This window comes from Ranitomeya imitator, chromosome 7 (genome assembly GCF_032444005.1).
Source record: "Ranitomeya imitator isolate aRanImi1 chromosome 7, aRanImi1.pri, whole genome shotgun sequence".
In the NCBI taxonomy this organism is placed as follows: domain Eukaryota; kingdom Metazoa; phylum Chordata; class Amphibia; order Anura; family Dendrobatidae; genus Ranitomeya; species Ranitomeya imitator.
In genome coordinates, this window is record NC_091288.1 from 60,303,258 (window position 1) to 60,322,518 (window position 19,261).

At 43.1% G+C, this 19,261-nt stretch overlaps 1 protein-coding gene across 6 annotated transcripts in view; it reads left to right on the plus strand.

Moving 5' to 3' along the window:
- The window catches only part of AGAP1 (ArfGAP with GTPase domain, ankyrin repeat and PH domain 1), a 484,860-nt gene that overhangs the window by 302,120 nt on the left and 163,479 nt on the right, over positions 1–19,261 (plus strand). For all 6 annotated transcript variants that reach the window (XM_069733319.1, XM_069733321.1, XM_069733320.1 and 3 more), the window contains 2 exons: positions 12,751–12,878; positions 13,035–13,190. In XM_069733319.1, the coding sequence (XP_069589420.1) occupies positions 12,751–12,878; positions 13,035–13,190 (284 nt within the window). The remainder of the gene's footprint in view (positions 1–12,750; positions 12,879–13,034; positions 13,191–19,261) is intronic.

Sequence of the window (19,261 nt, forward strand, 5' to 3'; positions counted from 1 at the left end):
ACCCGAAGAATAAAACTGCTTTATCCATTTTACCAAACGCGGAACGGTATAAACGCCTCCCCCAAAAGAAATTCATGAATAGCTGGTTTTTGGTGATTCTGCCTCACAAAAATCGGAATAAAAAGCTATCAAAAAATGTCACATGCCCGAAAATGTTACCAATAAAAACGTCAACTCGTCCCACAAAAAACAAGACCTCACATGACTCTGTGGACCAAAATATGGAAAAATTATAGCTCTCAAAATGTGGTAACGCAAAAAATATTTTTTGCAATCATAAGCGTCTTTCAGTGTGTGACGGCTGCCAATCATAAAAATCCGCTAAAAAACCCGCTATAAAAGTAAATCAAACCCCCCTTCATCACCCCCTTAGTTTTCCCGCTAGGGTTAGGGTTGGGGCTAGAGTTAAGGCTACAGTTAGGGTTGGGGCTAAGGTTAGGGCTAGGGTTATGGTTAGGGCTAGGGTTAGGGCTAGGGTTAAGGCTACAGTTAGGGTTAAGGCTACAGTTAGGGTTGGGGCTAAAGTTAGGGTTAGGGTTTGGATTACATTTACGGTTGGGAATAGGGTTGGGATTAGGGTTAGGGGTGTGTCAGGGTTAGGGGTGTGTTTAGGGTTACCGTTGAGATTAGGGTTAGGGGTGTGTTTGGATTAGGGTTTCAGTTATAATTGGGGGGTTTCCACTGTTTAGGCACATCAGGGGCTCTCCAAACACGACATGGCGTACGATCTCAATTCCAGCCAATTCTGCGTTGAAAAAGTAAAACAGTGCTCCTTCCCTTCCGAGCTCTCCCGTGTGCCCAAACAGGGGTTTACCCCAACATATGGGGTATCAGCGTACTCAGGACACATTGGACAACAACTTTTGGGGTCCAATTTCTCCTCTTACCCTCGGGAAAATACAAAACTGGGGGCTAAAAAATAATTTTGGGGGGAAATTTTTTTATTTTTTATTTTCACGGCTCTGCGTTATAAACTGTAGTGAAATACTTGTGGGTTCAAAGCTCTCACAACACATCTAGATAAGTTCCTGGGGGTGTCTAGTTTCCAAAATGGATTTACTTGTGGGGAGTTTCCACTGTTTAGGTACACAAGGGCCTCTGCAAACGCAATGTGACGCCTGCAGACCCTTCCTTCTAAGTCTGCATTCCAAATGGCGCTCCTTCCCTTCCGAGCCCTCCCATGCGTCCAAACGGTGGTTTTCCCCCTCATATGGGTTATCAGCGTACTCAGGACAAATTGTACAACAACTTTTGGGGTCCAATTTCTTCTCTTACCCTTGGGAAAATAAAAAATTGGTGACGAAAAGATAATTTTTGTGAAAAAATGATTTTGTATTTTTACGGTTCTGCATTATAAACTTCTGTAAAGCACTTGGTGGGTCAAAGTGCTCACCACACCTCTAGATAAGTTCCTTAGGGGGTCTACTTTCCAAAACGGTGTCACTTGTGGGGGGTTTCAATGTTTAGGCACATCAGGGGCTCTCCAAACGCAACATGGCGTCCCATCTCGATTCCAGTCAATTTTGCATTGAAAAGTCAAATGGCGCTCCTTCCCTTCCGAGCTCGGTCATGCGCCCAAACAGTGGTTTACCCCCACATGTGGGGTATCAGCGTACTCAGGACAAATTGTACAACAACTTTTGGGGTCCATTTTCTCCTGTTACCCTTGGTAAAATAAAACAAATTGGAGCTGAAGTAAATTTTTTGTGAAAAAAAAGTTAAATGTTCATTTTTATTTAAACATTCCAAAAATTCCTGTGAAGCACCAGAAGGGTTAATAAACTTCTTGAATGTGGTTTTGAGCACCTTGAGGGGTGCAGTTTTTAGAATGGTGTCACACTTGGTTATTTTCTATCACATAGACCCCTCAAAATGACTTCAAATGTGATGTGGTCCCTAGAAAAAAATGGTGTTGTAAAAATGAGAAATTGCTGGTCAACTTTTAATCCTTATAACTCCCTAACAAAAAAAAAATTTTGGTTCCAAAATTGTGCTGATGTAAAGTAGACATGTGGGAAATGTTATTTATTAATTATTTTACATGCCATATCTCTGTGATTTAATTGCATAAAAATTCAAAGTTGGAAAATTGCGAAATTTTCGCCAAATTTCCGTTTTTTTTCACAAATAAATGCAGGTAATATCAAAGAAATTTTACCACTATAATGAAGTACAATATGTCACGAGAAAACAATGTCAGAATCACCGGGATCCGTTGAAGCATTTCAGAGTTATAACCTCATAAAGGGACAGTGGTCAGAATTGTAAAAATTGGCCCGGTCAGTAACGTGCAAACCACCCCTGGGGGGTAAAGGGGTTAATGGTGATGCAACCTCTCAGGTGTTTATATACCGTCAGGCATGTGACACTTAGATTGCACCCAGGTGGACGTCCTGTCACTAAGCATCTGCCTTATGAAGGGAATTGCTTGCACCAGAAGTTTTTAGGAGCTTCATAGCTATAGGGGTGAATACATATGTACATGCCAATTTTTAGTTATTTGATCTCATCAATTTAATTTATGCCGATATTTTTCTCATTTCACCAACTTAGACTATTTAGTGCTGATGCATCACACTGGTCGGATTGCAAACACAGGTAATAAAATAAATAAAAAGCCCATGGGGGTGAATAATTTCACAAGTCTCTGTATGTCAGACGTGTGAGCTCTGATATCTGAACCTAACTTGGTGCTAATTAATTTTGCAAGTCTCAGCAAAATGCTTGAAAGGACTATGGACATCGGGTGGTCATCGCTTAGGACTTCTCAATAACCGTCTTGCCTAGGAGCAGTATCTTTTGCTCCGAGGACGAAATTGGATCCCAGCCTATAAGATCAAAAAGTATTTTCCAAAATTATCTTTGGGACTGACTTTTTTCCCCCTCATACAATGGGTTCCCATCTTATCCTTGCTCTAAATCAATACTCTTCAGTTTATTCTTGTGAGTATGATGTTGTGCCGCGATCGGTTGGTGTGCCAGAGGTCGCACCTTATCAGTCATATGTGATATGCCGTCACTTTATAATAGGAAACTATTCCAAAAATATTGTTCTGATTTTAAAGGGAATCTGTCAGCAGGTTTTTGCTATTCCTGAAGACAGTAGGAGATAGAGGCTGAAACACAGATTTCAGCGATGTGTCACTTATTCGGCTGTGTGCTGCTGTTTAAGTACAAAGGAGGCTTTATCGCTAGGACATTATAGCTGCCAGGACTATTTGCCTCAGTGCCCAGTTGTCCGACCACGCCCCCTCCTGTGATAAGCAGCTCTCTGTCCATACACAATGTACACAGAGAGCCTGGTGTGGGCGGGGGCAGCTTTCTCAGCTCTGCTTCATGCAAAATCTAAAAGGTCCAGTTGTCACAACTGCTGCACCCAGTAAGCTAAGTGGTTTCTGTTCCTGCATTATGCTCTCAGATGAGGTAGCAAAACCTGGTGACAGATTCCCTTTAAGTGTTGTCTCCAACTTGGTAGCTGTCGTCGTGTAGCTGAAAGATGTCATTAGAAAAATGTTGCTCGCTGTGGTCCTATATTGCACGTTTGTTGCCATTTTTACAATGAGATGAACTTTCATTGGTAGGAACCATGTGACTGTGAAATAAGTCGTAATAGTGCACAGAAGTTTACCATTCCCATGTGAGGCAATACCTGCAGTGTACAGCAGATGGTGCTATTGCACTTCGTAAGAAAAAAAATGCTGATTTGCTGAGGTTGGTAATAACCCATGAAATAAGTAGGCAGGAGCCAGCAGGCCATGTCTTGTAACCTTTGAGGTATATTAATGTGCCCTCCGAGCATTCCCTGTCTGTCTGGATGAGCTTTGAGTTGTGCAAGGGTGAGAGAGCTGCAAAATGAAGCTTCAAAACTGGATGTTAATGGTGAATGTGGCATAATCCGAAACCCATAAATATTCCAAACACGTGTTGATGAGAAGATTTCTGGCTGCATTTAGAAGAGCGAAAACTTCTCGCTCCATCTTCCTACTGAGACTTACTTGTGGCTGTACAGATTAAAAGAAACGGCATAGTGGAGCTAAATCTAGTGGCCGCGCCAGGACCGCGCCAGGCTCGGGCACACGTCCTGCATCTGGTCTCTTTCAGTTTATTACGTGCCTATGTCTGCACTTCAGATTGTCACGGTAGACCTGCGTACAAGGATATGGTATACCGCTTATTATAGAGGAATAACATAATAAACATTAACAAGGCAAGAGCACTGTGTTTATAAATCAGCTGGAAAAGGGATGAAATAGTGAATAAAATGGTAATAGTGCTAAAATAGCCATCAGGACCATGCAATAATGAATCGGGGCAATCATGGGAACCGACAATGAGTGGGGGTGCCATTTCACTAAATACTAGGGTGCCGTCCTCCGCTGCCGGGTAGGGTGAGGAAAAAGGACGACTAGGGACTTGATGGGTCTGTCTGTTTCACTGTCTAGCATAAGTTAACAAACTCTAAGGCTATATGCACACGATGCGGGTTTAGTGCGGATCCGCAGCTGATTTTTCCGCTCAGAAATGCTGCAGATCCGCACTGTGATTTACAGTACAATGTACATCAATGGGTAAAAAAACTGTGCAGATGGTGCGGAAAAATCTGCGCAGAAACGCTGCGGATTTTAAAAAAAGTGTATGTCACTACTTTTGTGCGGATCTGCAGCGTTTCTGCACCCTTCCATTATAGAAATCCGCAGTGGTAAAAACCGCACAAAATCCGCACAAAATCCACATCAATTCCGCATAAAGGCTATGTGCACACGTTGCGGATTCTCTGCGGATCCGCAGCGGTTTTTGAGGTGCAGAAACGCTGCAGATCCGCAATTGATTTACAGTACAATGTAAATCAATGAGAAAAAAAATGCTGTGCACACTTTGCAGAAAATCTGCTGCGGTTTAACAGAAGTAGCATGTCACTACTTTTTTGTGAATCTGCAGCGTTTTTGTACACATTCCATTATAGAAAACCGCAAGGGTAAAAACCGCAGCAAATCGGCAAGAAAACCGCTGCGGAACCACACAAAAAACGCGACAAATCCGCAGGTGCGTTTTCTGCCAGGAGAGGTAGAATCCGTACCAGAAATTTCTAAGCCCAATCCGCAACGTGTGCACAGAGCCAAAAACTGCACAAAATCTGCATAAAATCCGCGGCAAATCTGCACCTGTGGTTCCTGCCAGGAGATGCGGATTTTGTGCAGAAAATTCAGCACCCCATTCCCCAATGTGTGCACGTAGCCTATGAAGATCCTGGAATACCCGGAGAGTTCTCTTTATGATTCATATTTACAAGTCTTTTATGCTTTTGTTATATAAATAAAAGTAATTATTTAAGGGTCTATATTTTTTTTCTGGTTTTCATGCAATAATGAAGCTGACACGATATAGACAGAATGATCCGCTAGTCGAGAACTAAACATAAAGTCTTTGTGCCCCAAAAAGGGGGGTCTTGAATATCTTTGTGACCACTATCCAGAAGAGAATGTTCCTTTCTAGTGTTTATGGAACATTTATGAAAGAAAAAAAAAAATGGGAAAATTGCATTATTATAAGGTATGATGACGTCTCGTAGATGTCATACACCAATTAAAATGATAGTAATTCCCTATAAGTTACATATATAGATGCATTATTTTTTATTACATTATTTCCAGCAGAACCTCTGTATATAATATGTGGAGATCTAGTTTATATGCCAGTTTAAATGTTGCAACACATGCACAGTATACACCCACACTATTTAAATACTCTATATTACATACGCCATATACTTTGGTTTTGGTGGCAGGCCATGGTGATATCTTATTCTTCAGCCCTGGAAAGTGTGACATTGATGCTGGCATCTGGCCTGTGAGTCTGGGATATCGGCCACTCATTGCGGAGATTCCCTATTGAAGAAATGTTCTTTTGTGCATTAAGCCGGTCACAGTAGTGATTCTAGTCTGTTTTACCATTGTCCACCCTGGATATCTGAGGAAAGGGATTAGTGTTCTGCTCACTTCACTGGGAAGAAACAATCAAACATCTGAGCCCAAACCTCTAGTTCAGACCTGTGATGTGGGTAAATCTGATCATTACTGGACACTTAGGGCTTCTGTCGCTAATTCCAATATGTGTATATTATTATTAGCATTCTATGTAAATAAAGACAGTATGCATTTATACATAGACGCCTCTCTTGGGACATGTGCACACTGAGAATTTAAGTGCAATTTCTATCCGAGCCTGTGCCAGAATCTGCATCCCCTGTAAACAGATTTCCCATTCATTTCAATAGTTAAAGGCACCTACAGTGTACATGGCGGGATAAAAATGCTGCATAGTCGTAAAACTTGTTTAAAAACCATGCCAAGAGGAACAGATATTATTTTTTTACATTGTTTTCAAATCCGATTTTTGTGTAAAAACAAGTCCACGTTCAAATTTTGTTTTTTAATTATTTGGATAATATTGGTATATGTTATGTAACCATAAAGGAAAGCAGTTACCATCCTAAAATATGAATACAAAAAAAATCTATAGCTACTTTTAATTATTTTATTAAGTCCTCCAGTTGCCCTTTATCTGTTAAATTATTGTTTTTAGTGTAAATCATTGTATTTTTCATTTGGATTTTGGGGACGAAAAATCCGGAGCCGATCACGGTAGCAGGAAAGTGAACAAGGTGTCAAAAACTCATCCTCTCGCTGCGCATAATCGTTTTTTTTTAACCTGCGCTGCTGCCTTTTAAATCCTCAGGATTTCCCTGGAATGTCACAGTGCATAGGATGAAATCCACACTACATGTGTACTGTTTTGTTTTTTTCTTGGTGACTTTTTTCCTTGAATCTGATTCCACATATTGTATTTCCATAGAGCTAATCTGCATTTTTTTCATGCAGAATCGGCACACTGTAAATTCATTATTCTGGGCAGGTTTTTTCAGAAGCAAGCTAATGGGATATGAAATAACTGATGGCAGAATATCAGCGCCATGGCAGAGGAATCCACATTTGAAGGCGACATTCACACACCCGTGTATCTGTATTGCATCTGAGTTGCATCCGTTTTTTTCTTCAGTCTGTAAAATCTAAAGCCGGTGGTAACCTGTCCGAACATTTATTAATCCATTGACTTTTTTAGTGAAACACTGATAGACTTTGAAGGCCTGCTGTTTGCTTCATTGTCCGGTCTTCTGATGTTTCATCCATTTTCTTCGGTGCCCCATAGACTTTAATGGCAGAGTCTGATCCGCAGAACGGATGAGAAATAGGACCTGTTCTGAGCCCCACGGCCCGGAGACATTGACCCGTTCTTAAAATTGATGTGTATGGACCAATGTTACGCTGTGGGTCCAAGATAAAGATGTACATTACATGGACACGTACAAAAGATGTGTGAATGTGGCCAAATCCTGACCGAATCCTGAACCGGGAACACGGGGATGCCGATTTGTGATGGAATTTCCTGCATCGACCGTATCGGATTCCATGCAGTAAAACGGATGTGACCCTAATCTACATATATCAGGAAAACATCTGCATAAGTCAGATTTTCAAATTCCTAGATAGTCAGTTCTGCCACGGGGCCTTGGCTTATTTCACTGTGGATTTTGTCCTTTTTCGATGCATCCCTTGACTAAGGCTAGGTTCACATTCATCCCTTGACTAAGGCTATGTTCACATTCACCCCTTGACTAAGGCTATGTTCACATTCACCCCTTGACTAAGGCTAGGTTCACATTCACCCCTTGACTAAGGCTAGGTTCACATTCATCCCTTGACTAAGGCTATGTTCACATTCACCCCTTGACTAAGGCTAGGTTCACATTCACCCCTTGACTAAGGCTATGTTCACATTCATCCCTTGACTAAGGCTATGTTCACATTCACCCCTTGACTAAGGCTAGGTTCACATTCACCCCTTGACTAAGGCTATGTTCACATTCATCCCTTGACTAAGGCTATGTTCACATTCACCCCTTGACTAAGGCTAGGTTCACATTCATCCCTTGACTAAGGCTAGGTTCACATTCATCCCTTGACTAAGGCTAGGTTCACATTCATCCCTTGACTAAGGCTATGTTCACATTCACCCCTTGACTAAGGCTAGGTTCACATTCATCCCTTGACTAAGGCTATGTTCACATTCACCCCTTGACTAAGGCTAGGTTCACATTCATCCCTTGACTAAGGCTAGGTTCACATTCATCCCTTGACTAAGGCTATGTTCACATTCATCCCTTGACTAAGGCTATGTTCACATTCATTCCTTGACTAAGGCTATGTTCACATTCATCCCTTGACTAAGGCTAGGTTCACATTCATCCCTTAACTAAGGCTATGTTCACATTCATTCCTTGACTAAGGCTATGTTCACATTCATTCCTTGACTAAGGCTATGTACACATTCATTCCCTGACTAAGGCTAGGTTCACATTTGCAGGTCTGCAGACGTATGGGTTAAAACCAGATGCAATCGTGTGCCATACGTCAAACTAGTTTTCTTTGAATTTTGACATTTATGTTGAACACGTAATATGCCCGTGTAACATTAAAATTAAATATACAATTTTTTTTATTTTATTAATATTTTTTAGCTAGTTTCTACAGGCAGTGTCACAATATATTTGGGGTGTGGTAAGGCCTTTGTATTTGTCCCCCACAGACGGTGTGTTTGTAATTAAATGAATTAATAAAAAATGTATACTTTTTAAATGTAATACTTAACATTTCGATACAACTTGCATAAAAAATGGAGGAAACAGTGTTTTTTATATTTTTAAATTTTTTGGAAGGGAAAAAAGTGGTCAACTACTTTTTTTTTTTTTGTACATTCAAAAGACAAATGCACGAAAAAAAAACAACGCATCGATGTAAACCCCGACAAAAGCGTACTCAAAAGAGCATGTTTCCTTTAGTACCTCATCTTGCTCACAGTCTCAGCTGCTGCTATCTTGTTTTTTTAGGATCCTTTTTCATTTAAAGCCAAGTGACAGCTAGTTATTCAGAGAGTTACGGTCTGCCGCCCGTTTAAGAATTCGTTTTTCTACTTTCCTTTTCCGTTACTTTTTGCATTTTTGTACAACTTTTTCCTTCCTAATGAATCAGCAATGTGTTAAGCTGTTTTTACATACAGAGTGATCTCTCTTTTTTTTTTTTTTTTTTGGCCAAACCAAAAAAGAGTGATCACACTTGTAATCACTATATGTACATGTAAATTACCCAGGCTGGTGGAAGGATATAATATAAACTATTAATTTGGAGCAAGGAAAGAAAACTTGTGACCCGTTAATCCATGAAATAGCAGTAGGGTGACCCCTGCCTGTGTGTGAGATTAGACGGGTACGTTTTGTAGGGCGCCGTGTGTCATGGTGAATATAAATGTATATTCTTCTTAGATCTGCCCGTGCCTATACATAAATATATCAATCAATATCTATCTGCCTGTCTATCTAGCTCACATTACTATGAAGCCGGCCACTATATTAATTGCATATTTGTGTGACATTCTGTCTCCAGCTGACTCTGCTCCTATTTTCCTGCAATTTCCCATTAAGTGCCATATAAATCCATAAACGTGGGCTATTAGGATCAGCTCTCTAGATCAGGGGTAGGAGGACTTTCCTCCTCGGCTATAAATCTCTCCGGGCGCTCCGAGCTTCATCTCTAAGATCTGTCCCCTGGAAACAGACGTTTAGCAAGAAAATTGCTCTGAGAAAAGGCAGCTTACATTTTTAATATAATCGTATTGTAAATTAACGCAATGGTGGAAAATCGGGCGAGAGGTGCCGCGCTGTCAAGTGCTGGGTAGAAGTCGCCCTGTCCGGGAACATTTAGCGCACCCTCTGTGCCTATATTTGATTTATTTTATTTTTCTTTGCAAAATAAATCTGATGAAGACGCTATTTCTTTCCTATTCCTATGAAAACAGCTGACTGCTGCCACCTTAACCCTTTGCATTGGCACCTGATTGCATGACTTTGCCCGCTAATCCCATGGCGTCTCACAGATCGGCGTATTTGAGAGGTAACCGTCCCCCTGTTTTGTCTTAGCGTAGACCTGTTCCCCCCCGGAGAATCTCGCCCTCCTCTGATCTGCTGTGGGTGACTTTGTCCCATACTGAAGGTAACAGCTTATTACAAGCACATTTAAATCCCCCCATTAATAGGAGCAATTAAAGAATAGCTCCATTTCCAGCAAATTAACAACCCGGAGAGGTAATTGCGACATAAATGAAGATAAATTTGTTTTAATGTTGCGAGAAAAGGGAGGGAGGCCAGGAGAGAGTGTCAGGTTTTGGGAGGGGGGGATGTTTTATGGCTAATGTAGGATTCATGGCTGTGGCCGAGCAGAGCTCAGGGGGCAATGGGGGCGGAGAACTGTGCTCCAAAAACTATGGATGGGCTTAATGTCATCGCTTAAAGGTGCAGTCTCGTAAGTCGGACCTGTGCTTTATAAATTACTACCTATAATATGCGTTTTATATAATATGCGTTATATATATATATATATATATATATATATATATATATATATATATATATATATACCGTATATATATATATTTATAATATACATGCGTACACACACATTGGACTCTGATTTGTTATGTACCACTTCTGCTAATTTTATGGGGATATCAAGTTTATTTTTCTTCCTATTCTTTTCTGTTTTTTAGCATTTTTTTTAAAGGGAACCTGTCACCCCCGTTTTTTCAAGATGATATAAAAATAGCGCTAAATAGGGGCAGAGCTGTGCTTTAAATTGGTGTATTTTTGGAGCCTTTATTCCCCACCTATGCTGCCGAAATACCTTTGTAAAGCCGCCGTTTTAGGCTGTCACTCACGCTGGTCTGGTCATATGGGCGTGGTGACAGCGCTGTTTCTCCCCCAGATCTCCGTTGGTGGCGTAGTGGTGTGCGCATGCCCAGCAGGCGAATCCAGTGCGCAGGTGAAGGAAAAAAGCGCGATCTGCGCTATTCCGCGGTTTATTGGTGGGGCGGCCATCTTTGTGAGGCCGCGCGTGCGCAGATGGTACTTCTCAGCTTCCCTAAGCTTCAGGAAAATGGCCGCGGGATGCCGCGTGTGCGCAGATGGAGATCGCGGCAGCCATTTTCCTAAAGCAGAGTTCGCACCTCGGCTTCAGGAAAATGGCCGCCGCGATAATATAATAATAATAATAATAATAATATCTCCATCTGCGCACGCGCGGCATCCCGCGACCATTTTCCTGAAGCCCCGGGAAGCCGAAAAGTACCATCTGCGCACGCCACCAACGGAGATCTGGGGGACAAACAGCGCTGTCACCACGCCCATATGACCAGACCAGCGTGAGTGACAGCTCAAAACGGCGACTTTACAAAGGTAATTCGGCAGCATAGGTGGGGAATAAAGGCTCCAAAAATACACTAATTTAAAGCACCGCTCTGCCCTTATTTAGCGCTATTTTTATATCATCTTGAAAAAACGGGGTGACAGGTTCCCTTTAAATCATATTTCTGTAAGTACTAGTCGAGGAATGAACGAAGATGCTGCAATCTTTTATGTGATGATCATAGTGTTCATTGCTACTAGTGAAATGTAAGGCTCATACACTGAATGGTATATGGGCCCTGTTTAGTCCTGGGCTTACCCTCTGTATACCGCACACTAAAGCGCACTCCATTGCACACCCTTTGTATATATGTACTTGCTTTTAACGGTAAATATATCTATACAGACTATGGACTTTGCTGGCGTCGTACTGCGCTCTGCCGTGTGCATGAGCCCCAATTCCAATTACCGGTAAGTGGTATGAAGAAGCCAGAGGGGGAGAAAATCTCTAGAACTGGTCTAGACAGCTGGGAATGATTACTGTTGGCAGGATGAGTATCATCATTGTTGGGCCGTGTTCACACGAGCTTATAAAAAAATCTTCTGCGTTTCATCCGGAAAACTTACCGTAGATGATTTTTTTTCTCGCTTGTCCCTCGTCGTCATACATCGTTAGTTATACAAAATTTACAAGACTAAATATAGTTTCCTGTGTTAAAGAATTGCACTCTATCCATAAACATCAGATGCTCTTTATGGAATCTGATTTTTATTTTTGTACACCCATAGACTTGAATGCATGAGACTCAACTGACACATGGAAGAAATTTGCGCATATTGCAAATTTTTTTTTTTCACATGCAGATTCTGTCTTTGGAAAAAGGAAAAAAAAATCCCTCCTCTGCACTGCCCCATTGAATAACATTGGTTTGAATGATATCGGTTTTCCCCCGGACAGCACTCTCTCTCACACTTGAGTGAATTTACGGTTAAATGAGTATTCACATCGCCAAGATCCTATCACAATATGTAGTAGGTGTAATAATATTAGCAGATTGCTCCAGTTAGAAATGTAGCATAGTTCTTCTGATGCGCTGCCGCTTCCCCCATGTGCAGGGCATTACAGGTATCCATGGTTACGACCACTCATTTAGGGACAGTTAGCTTGTACTGGACAGAATCGTGGATAGCTAAGCTACTGCAATGCCTTTCACATGGGGTAAGCGATGTAGCTAATCCATAGAACTATACTACATTTATAATTGGAGGTATTTTCCATTATTCTTATTATTACACCTACTGCATACTGAGATAGGATCTTGAATATGGGAACCCTACATGGCTTCTCCGTCCATGACCATGTAACCATTGTGTTGGAGATATATTGCATGTTCTATGTTAGTTTTATAGTTCTACAGGAACCATTTTTGGTTAATTGTTTGTCTCCTTTTTTTCCGCAGTTGCCCAGAAGATCGTAGCGACTCGTAAGAAGCAGCAGCTCTCCATCGGTCCCTGCAAGTCTCTGCCAAACTCTCCCAGCCACACGTCCGTGTGCTCCGCACAAGTTTCAGCCGTACATATTAGCCAGGTGCGTTCTTATCAATTTATTGCAACCAACTAACTATATAAGATATACTATGTTTGTATAGCAAGTATGCACGGTGTTTCCATATCAAGATACCGGCGAACTAGAAGTCCCAGCATGCACATTTTTGTGACGCCCTCTTACGATCTCTTTGCACAGACCAGTAATGGAGGAGGCAGCCTGAGTGACTATTCTTCGTCAGTCCCTTCCACTCCCAGCACTAGTCAGAAAGAGCTGCGGATTGATGTCCCCCCAACAGCCAGCACGCCCACTCCGGTGCGCAAACAGTCGAAGCGGCGCTCTAACCTCTTCACGGTAGGTACACGGCGCTCGAATGATGTCTGGACAGGTGAAATGACGGAGGTGAATCAGTCTTTTATATTAGTCATGACCAGGGGTGTAACCACAATAGGTGCAGGAGTGGCAATCGCACTCGGGCCCTGGAGCCTAGGGGGCCCCCACAAGTCCCTTTTTCCTATGTAAAAAGACCATTGCATTTAAAGACTTGCAATAATTTATGGCCCCTTTGCATTTTGTCCATTGGGCCCATCAGCTTCAAGTTTCGCTACTGGTCATGACCTCTATTTTATCTCAGTATAACCAGCCTTCAGTCCAGCGCTAAATCACAAGCTATCGATATGGGCGCCGCTGACTATTTACACTTACACAACCTAGGACAAGTTTGGCCTCCATGTTTGTGTGTCACAATTGATTTTTTAATTTTTTCAGTTCAAGCTGTTTTCCACCTGGTGGCAGCAGAAATCAAGACTTTCAGCTGGTTTAGGAATCCCGTATATAATGCCAGTAATCGTTTTTGGTCCGCACAAGCGGAACCAGACTTTTATACAACTTGCGTAACACCGGAATAAAAATAATTTAGTTTTGATAGTTTTAAAATATAATTTAGTATTTATAATGAAGTCGTGATGACAAATCACTGGGGAATGTACAAGGATATGTATGGACTGATAACGCATCCCCAGGGATTGTTAATGTTTCAGCAGTGGGCTGAAGCTGTCGGGGATGGATACTGGAGTGATACATTTTACAGCCTCATCCTTATTATAAAGCTCCAATGTGTGAACATGTGGTACGCTGCCACTATTGGCCTCTAATACGAAAAACAGAGACTCTTGGTCAATATAATTTCTTAATATATCTTAAAGGGAACCTGTCACCCCCAAAATCGAAGATGAGCTAAGCCCACCGGCATCAGAGGCTTATCTACAGCATTCTGTAATATAACACACGATCCCACAATAATCTCAGTGGAACCAAGAAGAGATCCCACAAATAGAATATAAAATCATAATTTTATTAATAGACAAATATAAAAAAACAGTGACTACATTCAAAATAACACAAAATACCGTACCAAGGGACGCCACAGAACATGATACATGCAGGAAAAAGATGTACAGCAACCCTCTGCATAAAGCACCTGCTAGAGGATGACCACATGTGCCTAGGCCAATAACATGCTGACACCTATGCCCATGTAACAGAGCAGCTAAGCGGCATATTAACCTCCAAGACCCTGAAGTCTCAACACTCCACGACCCCGGAAGAAGCTGGCGGCGAAACACGCGTCGGGGTGAAGGGACGTCCAGGAGCAGCTGTGCGGCAGGTAATATATACCCGCTATTTATCACTTTTACCCCCCTTATCTAGTGAGGCTCGGTGCCCTGTATATTGGCCCATTGTGGCAAGTACATAGGATGTGGGGAGGGTAAATATGGTGTGTTGAGACTTCAGGGTCTTGGAGGTTAATATGCCGCTTAGCTGCTCTGTTACATGGGCATAGGTGTCAGCATGTTATTGGCCTAGGCACATGTGGTCATCCTCTAGCAGGTGCTTTATGCAGAGGGTTGCTGTACATCTTTTTCCTGCATGTATCATGTTCTGTGGCGTCCCTTGGTACGGTATTTTGTGTTATTTTGAATTTAGTCACTGTTTTTTTATATTTATCTATTAATAAAATTATGATTTTATATTCTATTTGTGGGATCTCTTCTTGGTTCCACTGAGATTATTGTGGGATCGTGTGTTATAGTATTGTTGAAGTGCCCTCTGCGATTTTTGGACATTTGGTGATTTAGCATTCTGTAATGCTGTAGATAAGCCCCCAATGTATCCTGAAAGATGAGAAAAAGAGGTTAGATTATACTCAGCCAGGGGCGGTCCCGCTGTGGTCTGGTCTGATGGGCGTCCCGGTCTGGCGCAGGCGCCGGGCCTCTATGATCTTTCCCGGTGCCTGCGGCACCTGCGCACTGCAGTACTTTGCTCAGCCCTCAACAGGGCAGACAAAGTACCCCTGCGCCGGAGCCGCAGCGTGGCGACAAGAAGAGGACGTCATCGCAAGAAGATGGGAGGCCCCAGACCGCGACAGGACCGCCCCTGGCTGAATATAATCTAACCTCTCTTTCTCATCTTTCATGTTACATCGGGGCTTATCTACAGCATTACAGAATGCTGTAGATAAGCCCCTGATGCTGGTGGGCTTAGCTCATCTTCGATTTTGGGGGTGACAGGTTCCCTTTAATTGTGGTTAGAGCCCCATTTATCTAAGACCGGCTTCTCACATGTATTTGTCACGAGTATGAGCCATGATGTACTCACTGGCGATGAGTCACTTGACTCCAATTCAAGAGCTTCATATATTCTTATGAGTTTGGGTGAGGAGATCCACTGGCAGTCCATGGATCACTTAAAGATTTTTTAGTTTTTATTTCATAAATCAATAGTACACATGAAAATAAGAAACGTAATATATCTGGTCAAAGAAATCGCTTCTTTCTCCGCCAGAACTGATCAGTTGTTTTTGAAATTCACAATTCATGTGTAAAATATGTGTTCAGTGAAGACGGATTGTTACATAACTTCAATAGGAGATGGCAGGTGCTGCCGATAATATTCTATGGAGAAGGGAGGGGGATAAAGTTTTCCCATTCCTCTCCCTTCTCCAGTTCTAGTCTCCATAGAATCTCACAATCAGCAACTGTCATCTGTCTCAGTAATGTAACAAAATAGGAAAGAAACTTGGTCCTCAGATGGAAGTGTAGCTTGAAAAAGTATTCATTTATTGTTCATCCAACAGGCAAAAAAATTGAACGTTTTCGGTGCACATCCGGACCTTCATCAGAACAGATTACTTGTCTAGTAGATGTTATTATCCTGCCGTTTGCAGATCCACAAAAGATTTCAAAATGCCTGGATGCCGCGGTGAGTCCTGTGTGTGTCCGCCCATGGGGATATGTGAACGGCAGGATAATAACATAATCTACTAGACAAGCAATTTGTTCTGATGAAGGTCCGGATGTGCACCGAAAACGTTCAATTTTTTTGCCTGTTGGATGAACAATAAATGAATACTTTTACAAGCTACACTTCCATTTGAGGCCCAAGTTTCTCTTCTATTTTGGATACTTTGGGCTGGACGCCCTACTTGAGCACCTCCTATCCTTCATTGTATGAGTGTGCCGTGTTTTACTACTTTGACTCAGTAATGTAACAGTCTGTCTTCACTGAAGACAGATTTTACCTGTGAACTGAGAATTTTGAGAATGAGTGATCAGTACTGGTGGAGAAACAAGTAGATTACTTAGAGATTTATTACGAAGTTTCTTATTGGCATGTGCACTATTAATTTATTACATAAAAATTAAAATTATTGTTACAGTATAAGCATAAATCAGAGGCCGACTCCTGCAATCTAAACGTATATATTTTACTGAGAAACTATGCAATATTTCAGAGAAAAGCAGATAGAGCAGCCGGGTGCAAGGGGACTAGTTTGAAGCAGGTCGCCGCCGGCCATTCCCACACGCTCCGATAGACTGATGGGTCTCCCCATGTACACACATATAGGGAGAGTGGGCAGGAAGAAGCCGGGGGACCTGTCTCAGACTGATCGCCTCGTCCCCAGCTCCACTTTCAGCTACATTTTTATTTGAAACACTTGCAAAATTTTACATTAATACACAGATATTAAGATTGCAGTAGCTGATCTTTCATACATGGTGCCCGTGGGTAGAGCCTCATGGATCGTCTGACAGGCTCCCTTTATTTCACCTACCTAGATTTGTCTAAACCTGTGTCCACCATTAGAGGCAGATTTATAGTTTCTTCTACTATTTTAGCCTATGCACTAGTGTTGACAAAAAAGCAAAACTCATTAAAGAGGTTATCTACTTTCATGGACAATCTCTTTGGGCCTAAAAATAATTTTTGCAGTTGTTTCATTAAAAATTTAGCACAGTTTGCCTCCTATAGCCGCTGCATTACAGTCTACCTCTGCCTGCAGAATGAAGTAATGGGGTCAGCCATTTTATTTTACCAGATGTGTTGGGGACATGATTTAGTATATGCAATACTCAGACTGCACAGATCTCCAGCCCATACAGTAGCTGCTGCTGGCGGAGGAGCATGTGACTCGACCTGTCCTCAGCCTCCTCCAATAGAAAAACAGCTTTCCAATGGCTGCTGGCGGAGGAGCATGTGACCCGACCTGTCCTCAGCCTCCTCCAATAGAAAAGCAGCTTTCCAATGGCTGCTGGCGGAGGAGCATGTGACTCGACCTGTCCTCAGCCTCCTCCAATAGAAAAGCAGCTTTGCAATGGCTGCTGGCGGAGGAGCATGTGACCGGACCTGTCCTCAGCCTCCTCCAATAGAAAAGCAGCTTTCCCATGGCTGCTGGCGGAGGAGCATGTGACCAGACCTGTCCTCAGCCTCCTCCAATAGAAAAGCAGCTTTCCCATGGCTGCTGGTGGAGGGGCATGTGACCCGACCTGTCCTCCGCCTCCTCCAATAGAAAAGCAGCTTTCCAATGGCTGCTGGTGGAGGAGCATGTGACCGGACCTGTCCTCAGCCTCCTCCAATAGAAAAGCAGCTTTACAATGGCTGCTGGTGGAGGGGCATGTGACCTGACCTGTCCTCCGCCTCCTCCAATAGAAAAGCAGCTTTCCAATGGCTGCTGGTGGAGGAGCATGTGACCGGACCTGTCCTCAGCCTCCTCCAATAGAAAAGCAGCTTTACAATGGCTGCTGGTGGAGGGGCATGTGACTCGACCTGTCCTCAGCCTCCTCCAATAGAAAAGCAGCTTTACAATGGCTGCTGGTGGAGGGGCATGTGACCTGACCTGTCCTCCGCCTCCTCCAATAGAAAAGCAGCTTTCCAATGGCTGCTGGTGGAGGAGCATGTGACTGGACCTGTCCTCAGCCTCCTCCAATAGAAAAGCAGCTTTACAATGGCTGCTGGCGGAGGAGCAGGTGACTGGACCTGTCCTCAGCCTCCTCCAATAGAAAAGCAGCTTTCCAATGGCTGCTGGCGGAGGAGCATGTGACCGGACCTGTTCCTTAAAAGGAAACCTCACATGAGAAGCTGCTTTTCTACTAGAAGGTGCTAAGGACAGTTCCAGTCACATGCTCCTCCACCAACAGCCATTGGAAATAAGCTTTTCTATTGGAGGAGGCTGTGGACAGGTTCAGTCACATGCTCCACCATCAGCCATGGGAAAGCTGCTTTTCTATTGGAGGAGGCTGTGGACACGTCCAGTCACATGCTCCTCCACCAGCAGCCATTGGAAATACGCCTTTCTATTGGAAGAGGCTGTGGACATGTCCAGTTACATGCTCCTCCAGCAGCCATGGGAAAGCTGCTTTTCTATTGGAGAAGGCTGAGGACAGGTCCGGTCACATGCTCCTCCACCAGCAGCCATTGTATGGACTAGAGATCTGTGCAGTCTGAGTATTGCTGCACTAACCAGAGCAGGAGGAGAACCTGTCATCTACTATTTAATTGTCTAAGGGTCACTTCCGTCTGTCCTTCTGTCTTTCTGTCTGTCTGTCACAGATATTCATTGGTTGCGGCCTCTGTCTGTCATGGAATCCAAGTCGCTGATTGGTCGTGGCAAAACGCCCACGACCATTGCCACAACCAATCAGCGACGGCCACAGTCCGGCGTCAATATGGCCGCTCTTTCCTCCCCACAGTCAGTGCCCGCTCCATACTCCCCTCCAGGCATACAGTCAGCACTCACACAGGGTTAATGCCAGCGTTACCGGAGCACGGTGTAACCCACTCCGGTTACGCAGCTATTAACCCTGTATGAACAACTCTTTACTATTGATGCTGCGGATGCAGCATCAATAGTAAAAAAGATCTAATGTTACAAATAATAATAATTGAAAAAAATATTCTCACACTCCGACGTGGCGTCCTGTCCTCGGCAGTGCAAGCGGCAGGTTCCGGTGCCAAGGATGTTATGCGAGAAGGACCTTCCATGACGTCACGGCCATGTGACCGCGACGTCATCACAGGTCCTGCGCTCATACCAACCCTGGGACCGGAAGCTGCAGTGCATCCAGTCCTCATCTCTCTCTCCAGCC